At 45.9% G+C, this 27033-nt stretch overlaps 5 protein-coding genes across 5 annotated transcripts; all 5 read right to left on the reverse strand.

Moving 5' to 3' along the window:
• Nucleotides 1–3417: 3417 nt before the first annotated feature.
• Nucleotides 3418–5374, reverse strand: LOC121592750 (fibroin heavy chain-like). The gene is made up of 2 exons (XM_041914510.1): nt 5224–5374; nt 3418–4967 (listed from the first exon to the last, which is right to left on the reverse strand). The coding sequence occupies exons 1-2, from the start codon at nt 5236–5238 to the stop codon at nt 3849–3851; spliced, it is 1134 nt and encodes a 377-aa protein (XP_041770444.1). The 5' UTR covers nt 5239–5374; the 3' UTR covers nt 3418–3848.
• Nucleotides 5375–8777: 3403 nt separating this feature from the next.
• On the reverse strand, nt 8778–10697 carry LOC121592758 (fibroin heavy chain-like). Its single transcript, XM_041914522.1, has 2 exons — nt 10545–10697; nt 8778–10289 (listed from the first exon to the last, which is right to left on the reverse strand). The coding sequence occupies exons 1-2, from the start codon at nt 10557–10559 to the stop codon at nt 9216–9218; spliced, it is 1089 nt and encodes a 362-aa protein (XP_041770456.1). The 5' UTR covers nt 10560–10697; the 3' UTR covers nt 8778–9215.
• Nucleotides 10698–12197: 1500 nt separating this feature from the next.
• On the reverse strand, nt 12198–14476 carry LOC121592742 (fibroin heavy chain-like). The gene is made up of 2 exons (XM_041914496.1): nt 14321–14476; nt 12198–14024 (listed from the first exon to the last, which is right to left on the reverse strand). The coding sequence occupies exons 1-2, from the start codon at nt 14333–14335 to the stop codon at nt 12798–12800; spliced, it is 1242 nt and encodes a 413-aa protein (XP_041770430.1). The 5' UTR covers nt 14336–14476; the 3' UTR covers nt 12198–12797.
• A 3888-nt stretch (nt 14477–18364) lies between these two features.
• Nucleotides 18365–20571, reverse strand: LOC121595538 (fibroin heavy chain-like). Its single transcript, XM_041919582.1, has 2 exons — nt 20416–20571; nt 18365–20119 (listed from the first exon to the last, which is right to left on the reverse strand). The coding sequence occupies exons 1-2, from the start codon at nt 20428–20430 to the stop codon at nt 18893–18895; spliced, it is 1242 nt and encodes a 413-aa protein (XP_041775516.1). The 5' UTR covers nt 20431–20571; the 3' UTR covers nt 18365–18892.
• Nucleotides 20572–24390: 3819 nt separating this feature from the next.
• On the reverse strand, nt 24391–26668 carry LOC121594959 (fibroin heavy chain-like). The gene is made up of 2 exons (XM_041918814.1): nt 26514–26668; nt 24391–26217 (listed from the first exon to the last, which is right to left on the reverse strand). Exons 1-2 carry the CDS (start codon nt 26526–26528, stop codon nt 24991–24993), a joined length of 1242 nt encoding a protein of 413 aa, XP_041774748.1. The 5' UTR covers nt 26529–26668; the 3' UTR covers nt 24391–24990.
• Between the last annotated feature and the right edge of the window lie 365 nt (nt 26669–27033).

Here is a 27033-nt window from a genome sequence, read left to right on the forward strand (position 1 = left end):
AACATGTGCTCAATTGCAAATAACACCCGTGCGTTTTTATGCGCAGGTGTTAAATTGGGCACTTTGACTGGCACTCGCGCGAGTAGCCCGGCACTGACCAATCTTCGCTGAACTGTTCTCGGCGTCACCGCCAATTTCAGTCTGCCTCGGATCTCTGGTGCCGAGCTAAACGGATGTTTCTTCGATATGTTTACGATCTTACGGTCTTCCTCCGCCGTGGTCTTCCGAGGACGTCCGGGTGACTTGCGCGTTTCGGTTGTCCGAAGCGCGTTTGCCACAAAGGTGCGCGATCGTTCCATCACGAACTCGATCGTTCTGCGCTTAATGCCAGCAGCCGCCATTCGCTTAATGATATGGCGCTGATAATCGGTACAATGTTTACCGCGACCCATTGTAATAAAAATTGCTTGCTTAGACCGTCAAGAACACACTGGTTAAAAACTTGTACACGACTGATGCCGTGCACTGCCTGCGTTCTGCTTTTAAACGCGATGCATCACATCGTTGTCGAGCAGCAAAAAAGCGTATGGATAAAAACTATCTATGAGTAAGCGAGTGAGCATCTACCCATTCAAAACCGAACAGAATACTGCCGCGCTCATGAAACAAAACGCCCATTGAAAAGAACACCTGCGCGCTTGCTCAATGCACACACAAAGTTTCCCATGCGCACACAACGTTCAACGAAGAGATGCACGCAGGCCTTTCAATGGCGTACACTGGCGAAACACCTGTGAGGGAATGCCGAGTTCATTGCTATTGTGCGCGTTTTCATTTCGCACCGCTGTCGCAATCACATTCATGAAACAGCACACCTGCGTTCTCGTCCGAAGAACATTCGCTGCTATCAATGCAAACTTTAGCTTTTATCCAAGTATGATCGCACGCACGCACACATAATCAAAATGTTTTCAACGCAATATGAAACCATGTCCAGCTACGTTTCTTCAGACAAAAACCCGCGCACTCGCGCACACACACGTACACACACACACAGACACACAGACACACACACACACACACACACACACACACACACACACACACACACACACACACACACACACACACACACTCACACACACACACACACACACACACACACACACATACACACACACGTACACATACACACAAACACAAGTAACGTGGCAAAACAAGTGCACGGTGCGTTGAAAAAAAAGGGTCCTATCTTTCTGTCCGTTACTGTATCATCTAAGATGTCGAGCGAACCGAACAAGTAGTGATATTGTATAGATTCAGCATAGTTTGTTATGGGAAACGAAATAAGTAAAGCTTAGCTCATTCAGAAGTGGGGCACTTTAAACTATCTGCACATACTAACCAGTAAGATCACCGGAAACGCTTTGATAACAATACAATACATTCATATTTTAGTAAACAACTAACACATTATTTGATTTACTTCTTTGTAAGCTCTTGAATCCTGCTTTCTGCCTGAATAATGTTGGCTCACGTTTTCATAATTTCCGTTTTGAACAACGATTTCTAGTAATACTTCAGTTGGCTTATATGCTTACTAATTACTATCTTTTCCTTCATCTTTTCAGACAGAGTGTAGTTCAAACCATCTATGATGCACCAAAACTGAGATAATAAATAAAGAGATAATAAATATAATAGTTGTTTAACTGGACCACTTCGCCAATAGCTAGATATGGCTAAATTTATAGCTCAACGTTCTCAAGCAAGATCACTAATCATACCCCTATATTCATGTTCATATTGCATTCATCGGGCCAGTCTGGTGGTGCAGTCGTCAACTCGTACGACGTATCAACATGCCCGCCATGGGTTCAAGTCCCGAATAGACCGTGCCCTCATACGTAGGACGTATCCTGCTATGCTAACAATAAGCCAAGCTCACTTCACTAGTGGATGTTGTGCCAAAGAAGAAGAAGATTCCATCCATCATGGTTAATTTATTTTGCAAACAGAAAGAAGTCTTAATAATATGTCATATTCTAGGCAAGTGCTCTATTCCCTCATTTCGTTTGATGTTTGAAAGCGTTGGGAAGAGTTTCCTAGCAATTTAAGGACACTTGGGGAACAGCAGTTTTAGTTTTCGGGAGCATTGAACATCCAGAGTTTCTTCTTCTTCTTCTTCTTCTGAACAACAACCGCTGTCGGTCAAGGCCTGCCTGTATCACTAGTGGGCTCGGCTTTCAGTGACTTATATATTACCATAGCAGGATAGGCAGTCCTACGTATGGGGGCACGTTCCATTCGGGGCTTGAGTCTATGACGAGCATGTTGTGAGGTCGTACGAGTTGATGACTGTACCACCAGATGGGGCCCAGAGTTTATATTGATGCATTTGCAGTAGAACTTGTTCAAACGTTCTTAGAAGGCCAAGGACGGATTTGATCGATTCCATCCGTTGAAAGGGCTGGACAGGAAACCAGTGAATGGCAAACTTGCCGGAGGAAAGATCCAAATTATATAAACATATTGTTACCGATTTTTGGGAAACGTTGATCGATCCTAGAGTTATTTGATAGGTTTGTTGAAATTGGGGTAGAAGTTAAAGACGAAAGTATGTTCGTATTATGCATGAAATGTTGTTACTACATAATTAACGTGGCCGAAAATGCTCAGTCAACCAGTATCAGCCCATGGCAGAATTTTGCAGAAACAAAAGAGATTTGATGATATTTCATTTATTAAGATCAATCCTCAATATGTCAGGTACTCCGATTCTAACAAAACGATTGACCTTGGTAACCTTGGTTTGACTTCGATAAACTCATTTCAGAGTCTGTTGTAGCTACACTACATGTACTTGTGTGGTATTATTAAGTCTTTGTAGGCTGTATACTCCGACATGACCACGTAATTCGCGTTTTGAGGTTTTGTCTTGCTTGATAATTACCAATTGATACAGCGTACTAGTAACATTACACTAACTATAAGTTTGCAGGTTTATCCGAAAGAATCCGTATATATTTAGACTGGTTATCGTCCAGAAGCTGTCAATAGATGATATTGCAGACGACATCTGAATTGTGAGATAATGATGTTCATTTCATCAGCTGGATTTATCTATCATTGCATTTGTCAGATTAGCTGGATCTAATGCCCCACGTACGAACTGGAAATTTCTGGCACATATTTCGCAAACAGTAACGCCCCGTCGACAGTTCTTGAGAGGGAGACAGACATATGTCGAAGATTTTAAAAAGAGACCCTTATGTATCTAAAAGGCGAAACTGTAACGAATCATAAAATGAGTATGACGTTCTCATACGCTGCAGTGTGTGCAAATGATTGGAATTGCATTTTAACAAGCGATGATTACTTCAATCTTTTCATTTCGTTTGTACTTTGTTTGGCCATCAACGGTTGTCATCAAACATCTTGGAATATCTAGAAAATAAATCATTTTGTCTGTGCGCGTGTGTGTGGATACGCTTTTATTATGATACAATTGCTGGCTTCTTCTCACTATACGTACACACAAAACTCCATTCCACTAGATCGTTACTGTCACCCACGTCCAGATCGTTCGACGACGCTCAAGGGAAAAATAAACCTATCTTACGTTGCTTACGTTTAATGTACAAAGGGAGAGGAAAAGTCCTGATCACGGTGACTAAGAGGAAGAGGCAAAGGAATACGTGTAGAGGGAAAAGCTCTACTCGAAAGGTACATCACGAAGCCGTCAGCTCGACTCATTATTTCTGGTTTGAGCCAAATCTGTGCGATTCGTACTTGTTCGGTTTTTCAATGTGACTGTTCGATTTCCTTGAGTAATGCTGCATCGTTCCAGCCGTTGAGGCTGAACACAGACGCTTTGGAATCGCCTTTCTTCCTGTGTGCGGGCCATACTAGGGCGCAAATGCCAGTCCTCCGGCCGTGGATCGGGCAGCAGCTTGGGCAGAAGCTCCGACAGAGTTGTATCCGCTGTTTCCGGCCAATGCACCAGCATTAGCGAGTGAATTTGCACCAGTGATGATACCGGCACCACGGGATCCAGCACCAGCGCCAGAGTAAGCATTGGCACCAGCGCCAGAGTAAGCATTGGCACCAGCGCCAGAGTAAGCATTGGCACCAGCGCCAGAGATAGCATTGGCTCCAGCGCCAGAGATAGCATTGGCTCCAGCACCAGAAATAGCATTTGCACCAGCGCCAGCATTGGCATTGCTGATGGCAATCGATCCACCCGATTGCGAATTAGAGATTGAGCTAGAGGTAGCCTGAGCACCCTGGTACTTGACGAAGTATACCTCCGGCTTACCAGAGGAGAACGAGCTTGCCTCGGCCTCACTAGTGGCATTTGCCTTGGCCGGCTTGTTGACGAGCACGTAGACGATCGTCTTCTCATCTATTTTGCTGGCTGCCTTGGACGATGCACCGGCGTTGGCGCTGGCAGACGGGGCCTTGATGAAGATGACCTTGTAGTGCTGGCGGGGCGTGATGGTGAGGGTTTTGGTTTCGGTTTCAGCAATCGCATCGTCCTGCGCTACGTGATAGTAGAAGTGCTTCTTGATCTCCGTTGGCAAAGTGATGATGTTGACTCCAGCATTGGCCGAGCTGGAAGCGCTGGCGGAAGCTCCGGACGAGCTGCCGGTAGCGAAGCTGTCGGCGTTAGATCCTGCGAATGAACCGGCCCCACCGAATGAGCCGGCCGATGCAGACGAACCGGCAGATGCACCAGCACCGCCAAAAAGTCCCGCCTGGTTGTACTGTGCACCGCTGGCAGCGCCTGCGTAGGCATTGCTGGACGCTCCGGAGGAAGCGCCGCCGTACGAGCCGGCTCCACCGTATGAGCCAGCACTGGCACCGGATGCACCTCCACCGACGATCGTGTCTTCGAAGACGACGGGTGAGTAATCGATGCTCACAGCGCTTTGGCTACCGGCGTAGCTACTGCTACCGGCCGCTGCTCCCTGGCGCAGCTTGATCCCTATATCAGCCGATGCCACGGCCAGAAAGGCGGCTAGAACCTGGAAATTAGGCATTCAGAAAAGATAGTGAGAGATTAGAATTGACCACAGAATGCTGGAGATGTTGCAGCAATCATTCAGAAAATAGTTGATTGTTAATTGGTTGTATTTCCAGAATGGCTAGGCTTTTGGCTAACGACGTAAATACGATTGATTGATGATGCTCTACAACAGAGCACTTGTTGAATGGTGACGCGATACTCAGCGGATCATAGTTGAATTGACACAAATTTAATATTTTCAATGTCCCACTCACCACAAAGAAGCGCATTTCAAAGGTTTTGGCCTATGGGAGACGACGATACTGGTCACACACTACTAGTACACACTTGTCAGAATGTCTCTGGCAGACTTCCTTCCAGTGGCCTGTTCGTAACAACAATCGAACTTGACTGGTGAAGGAAACAGGACTCAGGCGTTTTATATACACGCGGCTTTTTGCAGAAAACGCCAAAAAGATGTTGTCCTTAGCTAATTTTAGAGTTTTTGGCAAAAGCATCTCTTGATTTTTTAAAAAGCGCTGTCTATCTTGCTCTGTTTCAACTCGTTTCTATCATATCATGAAGCGTGAGAATGGAAGACAATGAAATGCATAAAAATGTGGCTAGAGACGTTCGGTTCAATGGCAATAAATCGAGCGCGCGCGCTATTCTGTTGGATGTGTTAGTGCGGAAAGCCTTTCCAGCCTTTTTGATGCTAGATACAGTTGTGTTCGGATCGGGAGTGCCGCATTGTTGCGATGTGAATTTCATTTCATGGCGTTATGTATGCAGCTTCTATTTGCGGATATAAACAGTAGCAGTATTCGCGAATAATAGTCTCAAGGAATATTTCTCTTTGACTAACTCTCTATTTGTACTCTTTCGTTGCAAATTGTTTACTGTTAGTTTGTGTGTAAATTTCATCAATTTGATGCGTCAAAATTGTGTATTATTGTTTTAAAATCCTGAGCAATTGGCTGAGCAACGGATAGAAAAGAACATGAATAACATGAAAAGAACTTTGCAAAGCCGCTCTGCTCCGAATCGATTCCCAACCAGATCGTCCCTCCAGCATAGTGTTTTGTTTAATGTTTTGAAACGAATAAAATAAGATTACTTTACCTCCACTTATAAATTTTCTTTGTATTTGAAGTCTACTAACACAAGAGATAACAGAGAATACCATATTGCTTTTCTTAATTACAAACATTACAAAGGAGTGTCGTACTATTTTGCGCACCACTGTATGTGTGACATTTTGTAGGGGGAAATACTCTTGATTTCTGCGATTTGTCCGCCTGTAATATGTGCGTAGCTTACTACTTATTTCTGGTTGATCCCTACCATTCGAGATACTAGCGGTAGCGTCATCCAACTTTGCTTTGGCGAGAAGTGTGCGTTGGAAACGATATAACAGCATTTTTATCTAACACACACAAAAGCTTCGAAGTGCTGTAGGCTGATATCTGTTTGACCTGAAATCCTGAAACGAAGAATGACGATCGACAAATTGGGAAACATGAACGACGTGTCCTTGAGTGAGATATCATCTAAGATGTCGAGCGAACCGAACAAGTAGTGATATTGTATAGATTCAGCATAGTTTGTTATGGGAAACGAAATAAGTAAAGCTTAGCTCATTCAGAAGTGGGGCACTTTAAACTATCTGCACATACTAACCAGTAAGATCACCGGAAACGCTTTGATAACAATACAATACATTCATATTTTAGTAAACAACTAACACATTATTTGATTTACTTCTTTGTAAGCTCTTGAATCCTGCTTTCTGCCTGAATAATGTTGGCTCACGTTTTCATAATTTCCGTTTTGAACAACGATTTCTAGTAATACTTCAGTTGGCTTATATGCTTACTAATTACTATCTTTTCCTTCATCTTTTCAGACAGAGGGTAGTTCAAACCATCTATGATGCACCAAAACTGAGATAATAAATAAAGAGATAATAAATATAATAGTTGTTTAACTGGACCACTTCGCCAATAGCTAGATATGGCTAAATTTATAGCTCAACGTTCTCAAGCAAGATCACTAATCATACCCCTATATTCATGTTCATATTGCATTCATCGGGCCAGTCTGGTGGTGCAGTCGTCAACTCGTACGACGTATCAACATGCCCGTCATGGGTTCAAGTCCCGAATAGACCGTGCCCTCATACGTAGGACGTATCCTGCTATGCTAACAATAAGCCAAGCTCACTTCACTAGTGGATGTTGTGCCAAAGAAGAAGAAGATTCCATCCATCATGGTTAATTTATTTTGCAAACAGAAAGAAGTCTTAATAATATGTCATATTCTAGGCAAGTGCTCTATTCCCTCATTTCGTTTGCTGTTTGAAAGCGTTGGGAAGAGTTTCCTAGCAATTTAAGGACACTTGGGGAACAGCAGTTTTAGTTTTCGGGAGCATTGAACATCCAGAGTTTCTTCTTCTTCTTCTTCTTCTGAACAACAACCGCTGTCGGTCAAGGCCTGCCTGTACCACTAGTGGGCTCGGCTTTCAGTGACTTATATATTACCATAGCAGGATAGGCAGTCCTACGTATGGGGGCACGTTCCATTCGGGGCTTGAGTCTATGACGAGCATGTTGTGAGGTCGTACGAGTTGATGACTGTACCACCAGATGGGGCCCAGAGTTTATATTGATGCATTTGCAGTAGAACTTGTTCAAACGTTCTTAGAAGGCCAAGGTCGGATTTGATCGATTCCATCCGTTGAAAGGGTTGGCCAGGAAACCAGTGAATTATATAATTATATTTATATATATATATATATTTATATATATTTATATATATATTTATATATTTATATATAGATTTATATATATTTATATATTTATATAATTATAATTATATAAATATATTGTTACCGATTTTTGGGAAACATTGATCGATCCTAGAGTTCTTTAATAGGTTTGTTGAAATTGGGGTAGAAGTTAAAGACGAAAGTATGTTCGTATTATGCATGAAATGTTGTTACTACATAATTAACGTGGCCGAAAATGCTCAGTCAACCAGTATCAGCCCATGGCAGAATTTTGCAGAAACAAAAGAGATTTGATGATATTTCATTTATTAAGATCAATCCTCAATATGTCAGGTACTCCGATTCTAACAAAACGATTGACTTTGGTAACCTTGGTTTGACTTCGATAAACTCATTTCAGAGTCTGTTGTAGCTACACTACTTGTACTTGTGTGGTATTATTAAGTCTTTGTAGGCTGTATACTCCGACATGACCACGTAATTCGCGTTTTGAGGTTTTGTCTTACTTGATAATTACCAATTGATACAGCGTACTAGTAACATTACACTAACTATAAGTTTGCAGGTTTATCCGAAAGAATCCGTATATATTTAGACTGGTTATCGTCCAGAAGCTGTCAATAGATGATATTGCAGACGACATCTGAATTGTGAGATAATGATGTTCATTTCATCAGCTGGATTTATCTATCATTGCATTTGTCAGGTTAGCTGGATCTAATGCCCCACGTACGAACTGGAAATTTCTGGCACATATTTCGCAAACAGTAACGCCCCGTCGACAGTTCTTGAGAGGGAGACAGACATATGTCGAAGATTTTAAAAAGAGACCCTTATGTATCTAAAAGGCGAAACTGTAACGAATCATAAAATGAGTATGACGTTCTCATACGCTGCAGTGTGTGCAAATGATTGGAATTGCATTTTAACAAGCGATGATTACTTCAATCTTTTCATTTCGTTTGTACTTTGTTTGGCCATCAACGGTTGTCATCAAACATCTTGGAATATCTAGAAAATAAATCATTTTGTCTGTGCGCGTGTGTGTGGATACGCTTTTATTATGATACAATTGCTGGCTTCTTCTCACTATACGTACACACAAAACTCCATTCTACTAGATCGTTACTGTCACCCACGTCCAGATCGTTCGACGACGCTCAAGGGAAAAATAAACCTATCTTACGTTGCTTACGTTTAATGTACAAAGGGAGAGGAAAAGTCCTGATCACGGTGACTAAGAGGAAGAGGCAAAGGAATACGTGTAGAGGGAAAAGCTCTACTCGAAAGGTACTAGTTACATCACGAAGCCGTCAGCTCGACTCATTATTTCTGGTTTGAGCCAAATCTGTGCGATTCGTACTTGTTCGGTTTTTCAATGTGACTGTTCGATTTCCTTGAGTAATGCTGCATCGTTCCAGCCGTTGAGGCTGAACACAGACGCTTTGGAATCGCCTTTCTTCCTGTGTGCGGGCCATACTAGGGCGCAAATGCCAGTCCTCCGGCCGTGGATCGGGCAGCAGCTTGGGCAGAAGCTCCGACAGAGTTGTATCCGCTGTTTCCGGCCAATGCACCAGCATTAGCGAGTGAATTTGCACCAGTGATGATACCGGCACCACGGGATCCAGCACCAGCGCCAGAGTAAGCATTGGCACCAGCGCCAGAGTAAGCATTGGCACCAGCGCCAGAGTAAGCATTGGCACCAGCGCCAGAGATAGCATTGGCTCCAGCGCCAGAGATAGCATTGGCTCCAGCACCAGAAATAGCATTTGCACCAGCGCCAGCATTGGCATTGCTGATGGCAATCGATCCACCCGATTGCGAATTAGAGCTTGAGCTAGAGGTAGCCTGAGCACCCTGGTACTTGACGAAGTATACCTCCGGCTTACCAGAGGAGAACGAGCTTGCCTCGGCCTCACTAGTGGCATTTGCCTTGGCCGGCTTGTTGACGAGCACGTAGACGATCGTCTTCTCATCTATTTTGCTGGCTGCCTTGGACGATGCACCGGCGTTGGCGCTGGCAGACGGGGCCTTGATGAAGATGACCTTGTAGTGCTGGCGGGGCGTGATGGTGAGGGTTTTGGTTTCGGTTTCAGCAATCGCATCGTCCTGCGCTACGTGATAGTAGAAGTGCTTCTTGATCTCCGTTGGCAAAGTGATGATGTTGACTCCAGCATTGGCCGAGCTGGAAGCGCTGGCGGAAGCTCCGGACGAGCTGCCGGTAGCGAAGCTGTCGGCGTTAGATCCTGCAAATGAACCGGCCCCACCGAATGAGCCGGCCGATGCAGACGAACCGGCAGATGCACCAGCACCGCCAAAAAGTCCCGCCTGGTTGTACTGTGCACCGCTGGCAGCGCCTGCGTAGGCATTGCTGGACGCTCCGGAGGAAGCGCCGCCGTACGAGCCGGCTCCACCGTATGAGCCAGCACTGGCACCGGATGCACCTCCACCGACGATCGTGTCTTCGAAGACGGCGGGTGAGTAATCGATGCTCACTACGTTTTGACCGAGCCCGAAATTGGCCGATGCGACGACCAGAAAGGCGGTTGCAACCTAGGAATCAGGCACAAAGTGAAATTACACATTAGAAATGACACGAGAGTGCATGGGATATGGTCTGTTCTAATCATCCAGAAATTAGATGATTTGTCATTGGTTGGTTTCCAGAAGGGTTAAGCTTCTGGCTAACGACGTAAATACGATTGATTGATGATGCTCTACAACAGAGCACTTGTTGAATGGTGACGCGATACTCAGCGGATCATAGTTGAATTGACACAAATTTAATATTTTTCATGTCCTACTCACCACAAAGAAGCGCATTTCAAAGGTTTTGGCTTATGGGAGACGACGATACTGGTCACACACTACTAGTACACACTTGTCAGAATGTCTCTGGCAGACTTCCTTCCAGTGGCCTGTTCGTAACAACAATCGAACTTGACTGGTGAAGGAAACAGGACTCAGGCGTTTTATATACACGCGGCTTTTTGCGGAAAACGCCAAAAAGATGTTGTCCTTAGCTAATTTTAGAGTTTTTGGCAAAAGCATCTCTTGATTTTTTAAAAAGCGCTGTCTATCTTGCTCTGTTTTAACTCGTTTCTACCATATCATGAAATGCGAGAATGGAAGACAATGAAATGCATACAAATGTGGCTAGAGATAGTCCACTCAATGACAGTAAAGCGAGCGCGCGCGTTTTTCCGCTGGATGTGTTAGTGCGGAGATCCTTTCCAGTTTTTGTGTTTAGCTAGTATACATGTGTGATATGCTCTTGTTTTACTGCTTTGCAGCGATATCTCTTCATTTCATTGATTTTGTGGGGCTCGTTTTTGTGCGTGGTTTCGCTACGTTTTTCTTGTTGATCCCTACCAAAAACGTTTCAAAATACTTGTGTTAGCGTCATCTGACGACATCTTGGCTTGGCTGAGATGATGTTTCAAATTTGAAGCGAATCGAGGGAAGGGTAATGCTTACCGTTGTTTTCAGAATCAGAAATAAGTAAATAAAAAAATGGAAAAGGAAAAAACTGAAGTGCCTAATATGGAGTCAATTTGATTCTCACATCCCTGAATAGATAAATTATTGTATTGCTTAACAGTCTTTGGGATACAGGAAAACCATTTAATGTCGTTTAAAATAACGTTCCAAATTTACATATGTGTCTTTTTGAAAGCTGTTATATATGTTATATATATTTTGAAAAATAATATCAATTGATCTCATCAACCAGAAGAGTTTTCTGGTTTAGGTCACCTTTCTTTCAAGTATTTCTGTTTTCAAATTCTGATTGTAAATGATTTTTTTTCATGTGCAAAACCTACATATTGATTTTATCGATAAGCTTAATCTAGAGATCTCGTTTAAAAATCTTTTATAATCGATGCTTCCTGTAATCGACAGTATAGGGATCTATTCTTTCCAACCAAAATTAGCTCAAATTCAAATGATATGATACTTTTATTACCCATACAGTGCTCAGATCGGCATAATATCGGATAATGTTTGGTTTGTTTCCTGTTTAATACATTCTCAGCGGACATCCACGCACCTCAAACCGTGGGTGAAAACATGAATGAATGTAAAACCGGAGGCTATTTGCTATGCAAGCACCAGAAAAGCCTCAACATTTATTTAGTTGTTGATAGTAGAAACTCTTATTGTTTAGAATTTATCAACATGTAAATGATTGCAGATGAAGTTTACGAAATCATTAACGCATACTGTTTTCACAGAGTAAGCAAGACGTAGAATGCGAAATTGACTTCCAAAAATCAATTAACTCCCACGTAGACCAATTTCCGTTCATTTTACTGATTGTCAAGCCAGCGTCCCGCAAAACCGGTCTAGCCCGATCCCGGTTGTTGCGCCGAATCGGAAGAATTGGAAAAAGCAAGAGTGCGCCGGAGCGCAACATGATTGTGACGTCATCATACGCATCAGTATGCGGAAGCGCTGGAGTTTCATTTTGACGATCGATTTTTATTCTTATCATTTCATTCCATTTTTTGTTTGTTATTACCGACGTTTGTCATCAAACGTCTACGTATATGTGTATGTATATAAACGTGTGCGTGCGTGTGTGTGTGTACGTGTTTGAATACACTTTTCTTAAGATACAATTGCTGGCTTCTTCTCACTATACGTTCGCACAAAATTCGCCATTCTGCTAGTTCGTTACTGTCACTCACGTGTTTATCGTTCGACGGTGCTCGAGGGAAAAATAAACCTATCTTACGTTGCTTACGTTTAAAGTAGAAATGCAAGAGGAACAGTCCGATGACTGAGAGGAAGAGGCAAAGGAATGCTGGGGCAGGGAAGAATGCTACGTTAAAGGTACTAGTTACATGGCGCAGTCGTCAGTTCGACTCATGCGTGCTGAATCCAATCTGCCCGATTCGTGTTCGTCCGTTTTCCAATGTTGCTATTCGGTTGCGTTGAGCAATGCAGCTGCGCAGCTGCACCGTTACTGCCGCTGAAGGCTAGTCCGGCTGAGGCTGAACACAGACGCTTTGGGCTCGGTTAGTTCTCGGGTGCGATCTGGGGCCGGGGGTCGTGGGTTTAATACACGATACTGCTACCAGCGCCAGCATTAGCACCGACGGCCACGGAGTCGTACGAGGGCGTAACTGCCAGTCCACCGGTAGCGGCCGCGGTATAGCCGGCAGTGTAGCCGGCGTTGTATCCGCTGCTTCCGACCGAGCCAACCGACACACCGCTACGTGCACCGAAGTCAACAAAGTCAGTGCCAACATTGGCCGATGAAGCGGAATTCGCGAATGAAGACGAACCGGCACCAGCACCGAATCCAGAGGCACCACCGAAACCAGAGGCACCACCGAAACCAGAGGCACCACCGAAACCGGCATCGTATGAAACACCAGCGTTGGACTGAGCGTCGGCAAACGATCCAGCCTGTCCACCAACTGCTCCAGCAATAGCGCCAGCCTGAGCCTGAGCCTGAGCACCCTGGTACTTGATGAAGTACACCTCCGGCTTGCCAGAGGTGAACGAGCTTGCCTCGGCCTCGCTAGTGGCCTGTGCCTTGGCGGGCTTGTTGACGAGCACGTAGACGAGCGTCTTCTCTTCGGTTTGGCTGGCGGCCTGGGACGATGCACCGGCGTTGGCGCTGGCAGACGGGGCCTTGATGAAGATGACCTTGTAGTGCTTGCGGGGCGTGATGGTGAGCGTTTTGGCTCCGGCCTCGGCCTGCGGCTCCTCCGGCGCGACATGGTAGTAGAAGTTCTTCAGGACCACCGGGGCAGCATAGCGCACCTCCGTCTTGGCCTGGGCAAAGGCGGATGCACCGGCCGAAGCCGAGCCGAACGCGCCGCTACCGCCGAAGCTGCTAGATCCGGCCGAGCTGCCGCTACCGACGAAGCCGTTAGCGTTAGATCCAGCAATCGAACCGAAACGGGTTCCGGCTCCACCGAATGATCCGGCCGATGCAGACGAACCGGCAGACGCAGAAGCACCGTCACGAAGTCCCGCCTGGTAGCCGGCATTGTACTGTGCACCGCTGGCAGCGCCTGCGTAAGCGCCGCTGGACGCTCCGGAGGAAGCGCCGCCGTACGAGCCGGCTCCACCGAACGAGCTGGCTCCACCGAACGAGCGGGCACTGGCACCGGATGCAGCTCCACCGACGACGGAGTCCTCGAAAAGGGCGGGTGCGTAATCGATGCTCACTGCGCCTTGGCTACCGGCGTAGCTGCTGCTTCCGGCCGATGCTCCCTGACGCAGGTCGAGCCCGATATCGGCCGACGCGACGGCCAGACAGGCGGCTATTACCTAGAGGGTTAGAACGCACAGGGGAGAAGAAATTGGAACATTAGAGACGCCACAGAACTTCGCACATGGAGCGGCATTGCGGTTGCTAAAATGAACCCAAACATCCAGCAATTAGCAACTTCTCCTTCCAAGTAGTCTCTTTCCAGAAATGTCCAAGCTTCTGGCTCCGTTTGCAAACACGATTGATTGATGATGCACTGCGTAGCAGAGCGCTGGTTGAATGGTGACGCGACGCTCGGCAGACTCAACCCGAATAGAATTGGCCCCTGTGTTTTTTTCCCCTCTCAGTAACTCACCACAAAGAAGCGCATTGCAATGGTTTTCGGCGTTGTTGCGGGCTGATGATACGGGACACGCACTATTAGTAGACACTTGTCAGAATGTCTTGGACAGACTTCCTTCCAGTGGCCTGTTCGTAGCAATAATCGAACTTGACTGATGAAGGACACAGGACTTTGGGGTTTTATATACCACGCAGCCGCAAGCAGAACACGCCCAACAGGCGTTGTTCTGAGCTAATTTTACAATGCATCTTTGCCGAGTTTCGTTCTTTCTGGCTATCTTTCTCTCGTTCTTTTTCAATCGTTTCCCTCTTATCTTCATGCGCGCGAATGAAAGATCAAGGAAAGCATGAAAATCTGGTTAGAAATGTTCGCACTAATGGCAATAAATCGCACAATTCGGCTGGAAGCGTTCATGCGAAAAGCCTTTCCAGTTTTGTGTGTGTGTTTTTTTGCTTGATGTGGATGTGAGATATTTTTTTGTCCTGCTTGTTTTTATAAACTCAGCTGGAAATTTTCTTCAGTTTGGGCGGAACATATGCGAGTTTTTGCTACTTATTGTTTGTCGTGCCCCACCAACAAAGGTTAAAGATGCCCGCGGTAGCGTCACCTGTTGGTGTGAAGCTACATCTATTGACATAAGCCGGGCAGAGTGCTTTGGAAGCACGCAAGAACGACAAAAAAATGCCATGCCCAAACATTCAAATATAAGACTCGCAAAAAAATGCAACAGTTGTAGGCAGAGATCTACTGGGGGCGGTTGAGGTGTAGAACGACGATCGACAAATTAGGCATCGAGAACGAGGAATACCCAAATGATAAATTGTGTAAGATACCACCTTTTTCAAGAGGAACGACATAGGCCGTATTCGTTAAATAAAGAAAAAACTCAAATGCCAAATAAAGAACCAATTCTGCTGAGAAGTTTATTCGGCTGTTAGAGGCCACCATGAACGGGGTGCAGTGCAATTCTGAAGTCTCTAAATAGATTCCTAATTGTGGCGCTTGCATCTCGATAGTCTCTCGGTTTGAGTAAGATCAATTAATGTCGTATAAACCACTTGCAAAAATAATGTATGTGTCATTTTTTAAAGTTGTATTTTGCAACATTAATCGATCTTACTCAAACCGGAATACTATTACGATTTGAGACATTTTTCTTTCTGTACTCATAAGCTTAAAACAGTGAAAATGGAGTATAGCATGAAGAAGTCAATTTAAGTAATCTCGTGATCTTGTATAAAATCTTTCAGTACCGATGCTTCCTGTAAACGACATTCTGTGGATATTTTCTGTCGAACTAAAATTACTAGATTCATATGTACAGTCCTCAGATCGGCCTACTATAGGATAATATTTTGTCATCCATCTTGTTTTGTGAATCCTTTCTAATTTATTCACATCGGATATCCACGCAATGAAATCATCGAAACGCTTTGATTATGCAGATGATTTCGCTATATGCACCTCCACCCGCGGGCAAACATTCACAACTTTATAAATTTCGATAAATGATTCTTGTTCATAAACCGTACAGAAAGAAATGAGCTAAATGATTCTCAAATCCAATCACAAAAAGCAGTAAAGTAAGTCCAAACCTATGAATGATCCATGTTTGTCCATGCGGCACGCTATTATAATTTTTAAATAAATCTAAATAAATCTAAAATTGATGTACTACAATGCCGCTTTGCTCGTATAGTCCAGGACTCGTGGAAATAGAGACCACCGGACGAACCAACGTGCGATATATCTCACATTTCTTGCGGTCTCGAAGTGTCCTGGATCTCAACAGATAGTTTAGCCCATAGGATGCACGATATCCCTGCACAATGCGTCTCCGCATTTCGATACTGATGTCGTTGTCCGAAGTAACGACCATCCCAAGATCGCAGAACTCATCTACCTTCTCGAGGTTGTAGCCGTCAACTAATACACTGCCCCCCCGATTGGAGCTAATACACTGCCCTTCGTCTTCGTCGCATTGAAGCTCAATCCAACTCTTGCTGCTCCCGTTTGAGCAGGGGTAACTGCTAACACACCTTCGCAATCGTCTTGTCGATGATGTCGATGTATTTCGCGATGCCATAAAATTGGAGAGTACCGTAAAATATGGTGCAAAAGATATCGTTGACTAGCGCCGCGCATAGAATTACACCTTCCAAGATGATATTACGAGCATACTGGAGAATCTGTCATCTTGCCTAATACTGCTGAGAGATTCGAACGTTTCGTACATCGCGTTCGATACTCTTACCTTGCACTGCTCTCCGTTCAAGGTGGCCTCTAACAGTCGAATCATCTTCCCTTCAAAATGGTTCCGCTGCATGATGTTCCATAGCTTATTCGTGGTTATGATATCGACTGCTTTGAAGTCGATGAACATGTAGTGCGTAGGGTTCTGGCGCTCTTGGTATTATTGGAGGATCTTTAGAAGAGTAAACATTTGGCCAACAAATCCAGCATTGTTTCTGCCGATGATATTTCCCAAATAACCAGCTTGTCCTTTATAGCTGATTTGGGGCTGTTTAATGAAAAATCGTTCCGATGTCGTACTTTGTGGCTGATTAAGAGATAGACGGTACTTTGCGGAACTATGGAGCTTTTTAACAGGCACATGGAACTCTCAGGAACTTTGTAGCTGATTAGCCTGTGTATGGTTCACGATGGAACTTGAAGGCTTGTTAAGAAAGCGTATCGAACTTGGTGGAACTTTATAGCTTTTTAATGCATGACATCGGTACGAGGTGGCCCTTGTTAAAGTGTCAAAGACTGGTGCCGTCAATCATCTCGTTGCTGCTGCTTAAGCTAGTTAAGTCAATTGAAGGAGGAATATTGAGTGAAGTGATTGTGATTGTACAGTAGATTATGTGACATTTTGTATAATTCATGAATATTAAGGATTTAAAAATATGCACATTAACACAAACAAAACAAATCCTGTTGTTTATTTCATAGATGACGCATGCTTGAAAAAAAAACACAAAGAAAAATAATCCCCGGTACCGTAGCATAAGGAAGCTGCTTAAGCGCTGTTTGAAAGACCCACCTAGAACTTTGATGCTGTCGAATTAGAGCAGCGATCTTTAGCGTGCCAAAATGAGCTGCTTAAGTAATTCTGGCTATTTGGGTTGTACCAAGGGACGCAAGTCTAGATAACATAATCTGGGACAGGATCTGATGGGCAACATTGAAAACTGTGATGGCACGAAAATTTGAGCATTCCATCCTGTCGCCTTTTTTGCAGACTGTGTGAAAGACACCCAGCATCAAATCCACCGGTAGTTTTTGCTGCTCCCAGATTCGCACGATCAGCTGATGCATTTCCACAGTACGCCTCTCCGGCCCCATCATGAAGACTTCGGTCACCAGTCCATCGCTGCCAGCAGACTTGTTGCTCTTAAGCTTCTTGATGGCGCTGGAAAATCTCATTCCAACATGCGGGGGGCACCTCGTTGTCTGCACCATTGCTATGGTTGATGTTGCTTACCTCTCCTGTCTCTGCTCCATTCAGGTGCCCTTAGAAATAGTACTTTCACCTATGGAGATATTTGGAATATTAATCACTAAAAGATGCTGTCTGATTCCTGTAATTTGTTTATTTGTTTATGCTTAACAGCTAATCTTGGAGGAGTACTGAATCATTGGAGAGCTAAATCCATGGAGAGAAGCAACGCGTCATTTTCTTTTGAAATTTTGATATGGAAAGTTCCAATAATTTTTAAAATGTAAATGATTGAATTTGACATGAACTTTTCGAAAACATTAACGAATACTGAAATTTGAAATTGATTCCAAAAATCAATTAACTCCCACGTAGACCGATTTCCGTTCATTTTACTGATTGTCAAGCCAGCGTCCCGCAAAACTGGTCTAGTCCGATCCCGGTTGTTGCGCCGAATCGGAAGAATTGGAAAAAGCAAGAGTGCGCCGGAGCGCAACATGATTGTGACGTCATCATACGCATCAGTATGCGGAAGCGCTGGAGTTTCATTTTGACGATCGATTTTTATTCTTATCATTTCATTCCATTTTTGTTTGTTATTACCGACGTTTGTCATCAAACGTCTACGTATATGTGTATGTATATAAACGTGTGCGTGCGTGTGTGTGTGTACGTGTTTGAATACACTTTTCTTAAGATACAATTGCTGGCTTCTTCTCACTATACGTTCGCACAAAATTCGCCATTCTGCTAGTTCGTTACTGTCACTCACGTGTTTATCGTTCGACGGTGCTCGAGGGAAAAATAAACCTATCTTACGTTGCTTACGTTTAAAGTAGAAATGCAAGAGGAACAGTCCGATGACTGAGAGGAAGAGGCAAAGGAATGCTGGGGCAGGGAAGAATGCTACGTTAAAGGTACTAGTTACATGGCGCAGTCGTCAGTTCGACTCATGCGTGCTGAATCCAATCTGCCCGATTCGTGTTCGTCCGTTTTCCAATGTTGCTATTCGGTTGCGTTGAGCAATGCAGCTGCGCAGCTGCACCGTTACTGCCGCTGAAGGCTAGTCCGGCTGAGGCTGAACACAGACGCTTTGGGCTCGGTTAGTTCTCGGGTGCGATCTGGGGCCGGGGGTCGTGGGTTTAATACACGATACTGCTACCAGCGCCAGCATTAGCACCGACGGCCACGGAGTCGTACGAGGGCGTAACTGCCAGTCCACCGGTAGCGGCCGCGGTATAGCCGGCAGTGTAGCCGGCGTTGTATCCGCTGCTTCCGACCGAGCCAACCGACACACCGCTACGTGCACCGAAGTCAACAAAGTCAGTGCCAACATTGGCCGATGAAGCGGAATTCGCGAATGAAGACGAACCGGCACCAGCACCGAATCCAGAGGCACCACCGAAACCAGAGGCACCACCGAAACCAGAGGCACCACCGAAACCGGCATCGTATGAAACACCAGCGTTGGACTGAGCGTCGGCAAACGATCCAGCCTGTCCACCAACTGCTCCAGCAATAGCGCCAGCCTGAGCCTGAGCCTGAGCACCCTGGTACTTGATGAAGTACACCTCCGGCTTGCCAGAGGTGAACGAGCTTGCCTCGGCCTCGCTAGTGGCCTGTGCCTTGGCGGGCTTGTTGACGAGCACGTAGACGAGCGTCTTCTCTTCGGTTTGGCTGGCGGCCTGGGACGATGCACCGGCGTTGGCGCTGGCAGACGGGGCCTTGATGAAGATGACCTTGTAGTGCTTGCGGGGCGTGATGGTGAGCGTTTTGGCTCCGGCCTCGGCCTGCGGCTCCTCCGGCGCGACATGGTAGTAGAAGTTCTTCAGGACCACCGGGGCAGCATAGCGCACCTCCGTCTTGGCCTGGGCAAAGGCGGATGCACCGGCCGAAGCCGAGCCGAACGCGCCGCTACCGCCGAAGCTGCTAGATCCGGCCGAGCTGCCGCTACCGACGAAGCCGTTAGCGTTAGATCCAGCAATCGAACCGAAACGGGTTCCGGCTCCACCGAATGATCCGGCCGATGCAGACGAACCGGCAGACGCAGAAGCACCGTCACGAAGTCCCGCCTGGTAGCCGGCATTGTACTGTGCACCGCTGGCAGCGCCTGCGTAAGCGCCGCTGGACGCTCCGGAGGAAGCGCCGCCGTACGAGCCGGCTCCACCGAACGAGCTGGCTCCACCGAACGAGCGGGCACTGGCACCGGATGCAGCTCCACCGACGACGGAGTCCTCGAAAAGGGCGGGTGCGTAATCGATGCTCACTGCGCCTTGGCTACCGGCGTAGCTGCTGCTTCCGGCCGATGCTCCCTGACGCAGGTCGAGCCCGATATCGGCCGACGCGACGGCCAGACAGGCGGCTATTACCTAGAGGGTTAGAACGCACAGGGGAGAAGAAATTGGAACATTAGAGACGCCACAGAACTTCGCACATGGAGCGGCATTGCGGTTGCTAAAATGAACCCAAACATCCAGCAATTAGCAACTTCTCCTTCCAAGTAGTCTCTTTCCAGAAATGTCCAAGCTTCTGGCTCCGTTTGCAAACACGATTGATTGATGATGCACTGCGTAGCAGAGCGCTGGTTGAATGGTGACGCGACGCTCGGCAGACTCAACCCGAATAGAATTGGCCCCTGTGTTTTTTTCCCCTCTCAGTAACTCACCACAAAGAAGCGCATTGCAATGGTTTTCGGCGTTGTTGCGGGCTGATGATACGGGACACGCACTATTAGTAGACACTTGTCAGAATGTCTTGGACAGACTTCCTTCCAGTGGCCTGTTCGTAGCAATAATCGAACTTGACTGATGAAGGACACAGGACTTTGGGGTTTTATATACCACGCAGCCGCAAGCAGAACACGCCCAACAGGCGTTGTTCTGAGCTAATTTTACAATGCATCTTTGCCGAGTTTCGTTCTTTCTGGCTATCTTTCTCTCGTTCTTTTTCAATCGTTTCCCTCTTATCTTCATGCGCGCGAATGAAAGATCAAGGAAAGCATGAAAATCTGGTTAGAAATGTTCGCACTAATGGCAATAAATCGCACAATTCGGCTGGAAGCGTTCATGCGAAAAGCCTTTCCAGTTTTTGTGTGTGTGTGTTTTTTTTTTTGATGTGGATGTGAGATATTTTTTGTCCTGCTTGTTTTTATAAACTCAGCTGGAAATTTTCTTCAGTTTGGGCGGAACATATGCGAGTTTTTGCTACTTATTGTTTGTCGTGCCCCACCAACAAAGGTTAAAGATGCCCGCGGTAGCGTCACCTGTTGGTGTGAAGCTACATCTATTGACATAAGCCGGGCAGAGTGCTTTGGAAGCACGCAAGAACGACAAAAAAATGCCATGCCCAAACATTCAAATATAAGACTCGCAAAAAAATGCAACAGTTGTAGGCAGAGATCTACTGGGGGCGGTTGAGGTGTAGAACGACGATCGACAAATTAGGCATCGAGAACGAGGAATACCCAAATGATAAATTGTGTAAGATACCACCTTTTTCAAGAGGAACGACATAGGCCGTATTCGTTAAATAAAGAAAAAACTCAAATGCCAAATAAAGAACCAATTCTGCTGAGAAGTTTATTCGGCTGTTAGAGGCCACCATGAACGGGGTGCAGTGCAATTCTGAAGTCTCTAAATAGATTCCTAATTGTGGCGCTTGCATCTCGATAGTCTCTCGGTTTGAGTAAGATCAATTAATGTCGTATAAACCACTTGCAAAAATAATGTATGTGTCATTTTTTAAAGTTGTATTTTGCAACATTAATCGATCTTACTCAAACCGGAATACTATTACGATTTGAGACATTTTTCTTTCTGTACTCATAAGCTTAAAACAGTGAAAATGGAGTATAGCATGAAGAAGTCAATTTAAGTAATCTCGTGATCTTGTATAAAATCTTTCAGTACCGATGCTTCCTGTAAACGACATTCTGTGGATATTTTCTGTCGAACTAAAATTACTAGATTCATATGTACAGTCCTCAGATCGGCCTACTATAGGATAATATTTTGTCATCCATCTTGTTTTGTGAATCCTTTCTAATTTATTCACATCGGATATCCACGCAATGAAATCATCGAAACGCTTTGATTATGCAGATGATTTCGCTATATGCACCTCCACCCGCGGGCAAACATTCACAACTTTATAAATTTCGATAAATGATTCTTGTTCATAAACCGTACAGAAAGAAATGAGCTAAATGATTCTCAAATCCAATCACAAAAAGCAGTAAAGTAAGTCCAAACCTATGAATGATCCATGTTTGTCCATGCGGCACGCTATTATAATTTTTAAATAAATCTAAATAAATCTAAAATTGATGTACTACAATGCCGCTTTGCTCGTATAGTCCAGGACTCGTGGAAATAGAGACCACCGGACGAACCAACGTGCGATATATCTCACATTTCTTGCGGTCTCGAAGTGTCCTGGATCTCAACAGATAGTTTAGCCCATAGGATGCACGATATCCCTGCACAATGCGTCTCCGCATTTCGATACTGATGTCGTTGTCCGAAGTAACGACCATCCCAAGATCGCAGAACTCATCTACCTTCTCGAGGTTGTAGCCGTCAACTAATACACTGCCCCCCCGATTGGAGCTAATACACTGCCCTTCGTCTTCGTCGCATTGAAGCTCAATCCAACTCTTGCTGCTCCCGTTTGAGCAGGGGTAACTGCTAACACACCTTCGCAATCGTCTTGTCGATGATGTCGATGTATTTCGCGATGCCATAAAATTGGAGAGTACCGTAAAATATGGTGCAAAAGATATCGTTGACTAGCGCCGCGCATAGAATTACACCTTCCAAGATGATATTACGAGCATACTGGAGAATCTGTCATCTTGCCTAATACTGCTGAGAGATTCGAACGTTTCGTACATCGCGTTCGATACTCTTACCTTGCACTGCTCTCCGTTCAAGGTGGCCTCTAACAGTCGAATCATCTTCCCTTCAAAATGGTTCCGCTGCATGATGTTCCATAGCTTATTCGTGGTTATGATATCGACTGCTTTGAAGTCGATGAACATGTAGTGCGTAGGGTTCTGGCGCTCTTGGTATTATTGGAGGATCTTTAGAAGAGTAAACATTTGGCCAACAAATCCAGCATTGTTTCTGCCGATGATATTTCCCAAATAACCAGCTTGTCCTTTATAGCTGATTTGGGGCTGTTTAATGAAAAATCGTTCCGATGTCGTACTTTGTGGCTGATTAAGAGATAGACGGTACTTTGCGGAACTATGGAGCTTTTTAACAGGCACATGGAACTCTCAGGAACTTTGTAGCTGATTAGCCTGTGTATGGTTCACGATGGAACTTGAAGGCTTGTTAAGAAAGCGTATCGAACTTGGTGGAACTTTATAGCTTTTTAATGCATGACATCGGTACGAGGTGGCCCTTGTTAAAGTGTCAAAGACTGGTGCCGTCAATCATCTCGTTGCTGCTGCTTAAGCTAGTTAAGTCAATTGAAGGAGGAATATTGAGTGAAGTGATTGTGATTGTACAGTAGATTATGTGACATTTTGTATAATTCATGAATATTAAGGATTTAAAAATATGCACATTAACACAAACAAAACAAATCCTGTTGTTTATTTCATAGATGACGCATGCTTGAAAAAAAAACACAAAGAAAAATAATCCCCGGTACCGTAGCATAAGGAAGCTGCTTAAGCGCTGTTTGAAAGACCCACCTAGAACTTTGATGCTGTCGAATTAGAGCAGCGATCTTTAGCGTGCCAAAATGAGCTGCTTAAGTAATTCTGGCTATTTGGGTTGTACCAAGGGACGCAAGTCTAGATAACATAATCTGGGACAGGATCTGATGGGCAACATTGAAAACTGTGATGGCACGAAAATTTGAGCATTCCATCCTGTCGCCTTTTTTGCAGACTGTGTGAAAGACACCCAGCATCAAATCCACCGGTAGTTTTTGCTGCTCCCAGATTCGCACGATCAGCTGATGCATTTCCACAGTACGCCTCTCCGGCCCCATCATGAAGACTTCGGTCACCAGTCCATCGCTGCCAGCAGACTTGTTGCTCTTAAGCTTCTTGATGGCGCTGGAAAATCTCATTCCAACATGCGGGGGGCACCTCGTTGTCTGCACCATTGCTATGGTTGATGTTGCTTACCTCTCCTGTCTCTGCTCCATTCAGGTGCCCTTAGAAATAGTACTTTCACCTATGGAGATATTTGGAATATTAATCACTAAAAGATGCTGTCTGATTCCTGTAATTTGTTTATTTGTTTATGCTTAACAGCTAATCTTGGAGGAGTACTGAATCATTGGAGAGCTAAATCCATGGAGAGAAGCAACGCGTCATTTTCTTTTGAAATTTTGATATGGAAAGTTCCAATAATTTTTAAAATGTAAATGATTGAATTTGACATGAACTTTTCGAAAACATTAACGAATACTGAAATTTGAAATTGATTCCAAAAATCAATTAACTCCCACGTAGACCGATTTCCGTTCATTTTACTGATTGTCAAGCCAGCGTCCCGCAAAACTGGTCTAGTCCGATCCCGGTTGTTGCGCCGAATCGGAAGAATTGGAAAAAGCAAGAGTGCGCCGGAGCGCAACATGATTGTGACGTCATCATACGCATCAGTATGCGGAAGCGCTGGAGTTTCATTTTGACGATCGATTTTTATTCTTATCATTTCATTCCATTTTTTGTTTGTTATTACCGACGTTTGTCATCAAACGTCTACGTATATGTGTATGTATATAAACGTGTGCGTGCGTGTGTGTGTGTACGTGTTTGAATACACTTTTCTTAAGATACAATTGCTGGCTTCTTCTCACTATACGTTCGCACAAAATTCGCCATTCTGCTAGTTCGTTACTGTCACTCACGTGTTTATCGTTCGACGGTGCTCGAGGGAAAAATAAACCTATCTTACGTTGCTTACGTTTAAAGTAGAAATGGAAGAGGAACAGTCCGATGACTGAGAGGAAGAGGCAAAGGAATGCTGGGGCAGGGAAGAATGCTACGTTAAAGGTACTAGTTACATGACGCAGTCGTCAGTTCGACTCATGCGTGCTGAATCCAATCTGCCCGATTCGTGTTCGTCCGTTTTCCAATGTTGCTATTCGGTTGCGTTGAGCAATGCAGCTGCGCAGCTGCACCGTTACTGCCGCTGAAGGCTAGTCCGGCTGAGGCTGAACACAGACGCTTTGGGCTCGGTTAGTTCTCGGGTGCGATCTGGGGCCGGGGGTCGTGGGTTTAATACACGATACTGCTACCAGCGCCAGCATTAGCACCGACGGCCACGGAGTCGTACGAGGGCGTAACTGCCAGTCCACCGGTAGCGGCCGCGGTATAGCCGGCAGTGTAGCCGGCGTTGTATCCGCTGCTTCCGACCGAGCCAACCGACACACCGCTACGTGCACCGAAGTCAACAAAGTCAGTGCCAACATTGGCCGATGAAGCGGAATTCGCGAATGAAGACGAACCGGCACCAGCACCGAATCCAGAGGCACCACCGAAACCAGAGGCACCACCGAAACCAGAGGCACCACCGAAACCGGCATCGTATGAAACACCAGCGTTGGACTGAGCGTCGGCAAACGATCCAGCCTGTCCACCAACTGCTCCAGCAATAGCGCCAGCCTGAGCCTGAGCCTGAGCACCCTGGTACTTGATGAAGTACACCTCCGGCTTGCCAGAGGTGAACGAGCTTGCCTCGGCCTCGCTAGTGGCCTGTGCCTTGGCGGGCTTGTTGACGAGCACGTAGACGAGCGTCTTCTCTTCGGTTTGGCTGGCGGCCTGGGACGATGCACCGGCGTTGGCGCTGGCAGACGGGGCCTTGATGAAGATGACCTTGTAGTGCTTGCGGGGCGTGATGGTGAGCGTTTTGGCTCCGGCCTCGGCCTGCGGCTCCTCCGGCGCGACATGGTAGTAGAAGTTCTTCAGGACCACCGGGGCAGCATAGCGCACCTCCGTCTTTGCCTGGGCAAAGGCGGATGCACCGGCCGAAGCCGAGCCGAACGCGCCGCTACCGGCGAAGCTGCTAGATCCGGCCGAGCTGCCGCTACCGACGAAGCCGTTAGCGTTAGATCCAGCAATCGAACCGAAACGGGTTCCGGCTCCACCGAATGATCCGGCCGATGCGGACGAACCGGCAGACGCAGAAGCACCGTCACGAAGTCCCGCCTGGTAGCCGGCATTGTACTGTGCACCGCTGGCAGCGCCTGCGTAGGCGCCGCTGGACGCTCCGGAGGAAGCGCCGCCGTACGATCCGGCTCCACCGAACGAGCTGGCTCCACCGAACGAGCGGGCACTGGCACCGGATGCAGCTCCACCGACGACGGAGTCCTCGAAAAGGGCGGGTGCGTAATCGATGCTCACTGCGCCTTGGCTACCGGCGTAGCTGCTGCTTCCGGCCGATGCTCCCTGACGCAGGTCGAGCCCGATATCGGCCGACGCGACGGCCAGACAGGCGGCTATTACCTAGAGGGTTAGAACGCACAGGGGAGAAGAAATTGGAACATTAGAGACGCCACAGAACTTCGCACATGGAGCGGCATTGCGGTTGCTAAAATGAACCCAAACATCCAGCAATTAGCAACTTCTCCTTCCAAGTAGTCTCTTTCCAGAAATGTCCAAGCTTCTGGCTCCGTTTGCAAACACGATTGATTGATGATGCACTGCGTAGCAGAGCGCTGGTTGAATGGTGACGCGACGCTCGGCAGACTCAACCCGAATAGAATTGGCCCCTGTGTTTTTTTCCCCTCTCAGTAACTCACCACAAAGAAGCGCATTGCAATGGTTTTCGGCGTTGTTGCGGGCTGATGATACGGGACACGCACTATTAGTAGACACTTGTCAGAATGTCTTGGACAGACTTCCTTCCAGTGGCCTGTTCGTAGCAATAATCGAACTTGACTGATGAAGGACACAGGACTTTGGGGTTTTATATACCACGCAGCCGCAAGCAGAACACGCCCAACAGGCGTTGTTCTGAGCTAATTTTACAATGCATCTTTGCCGAGTTTCGTTCTTTCTGGCTATCTTTCTCTCGTTCTTTTTCAATCGTTTCCCTCTTATCTTCATGCGCGCGAATGAAAGATCAAGGAAAGCATGAAAATCTGGTTAGAAATGTTCGCACAAATGGCAATAAATCGCACAATTCGGCTGGAAGCGTTCATGCGAAAAGCCTTTCCAGTTTTGTGTGTGTGTGTGTGTTTTTTTTTTTTTTGCTTGATGTAGATGTGAGATATTTTTTGTCCTGCTTGACTTTATAAACTCAGCTGGAAATTTTCTTCA

The sequence above is a fragment of the Anopheles merus genome, chromosome X (assembly GCF_017562075.2).
Source record: "Anopheles merus strain MAF chromosome X, AmerM5.1, whole genome shotgun sequence".
NCBI classification, from domain to species: Eukaryota; Metazoa; Arthropoda; class Insecta; order Diptera; family Culicidae; genus Anopheles; species Anopheles merus.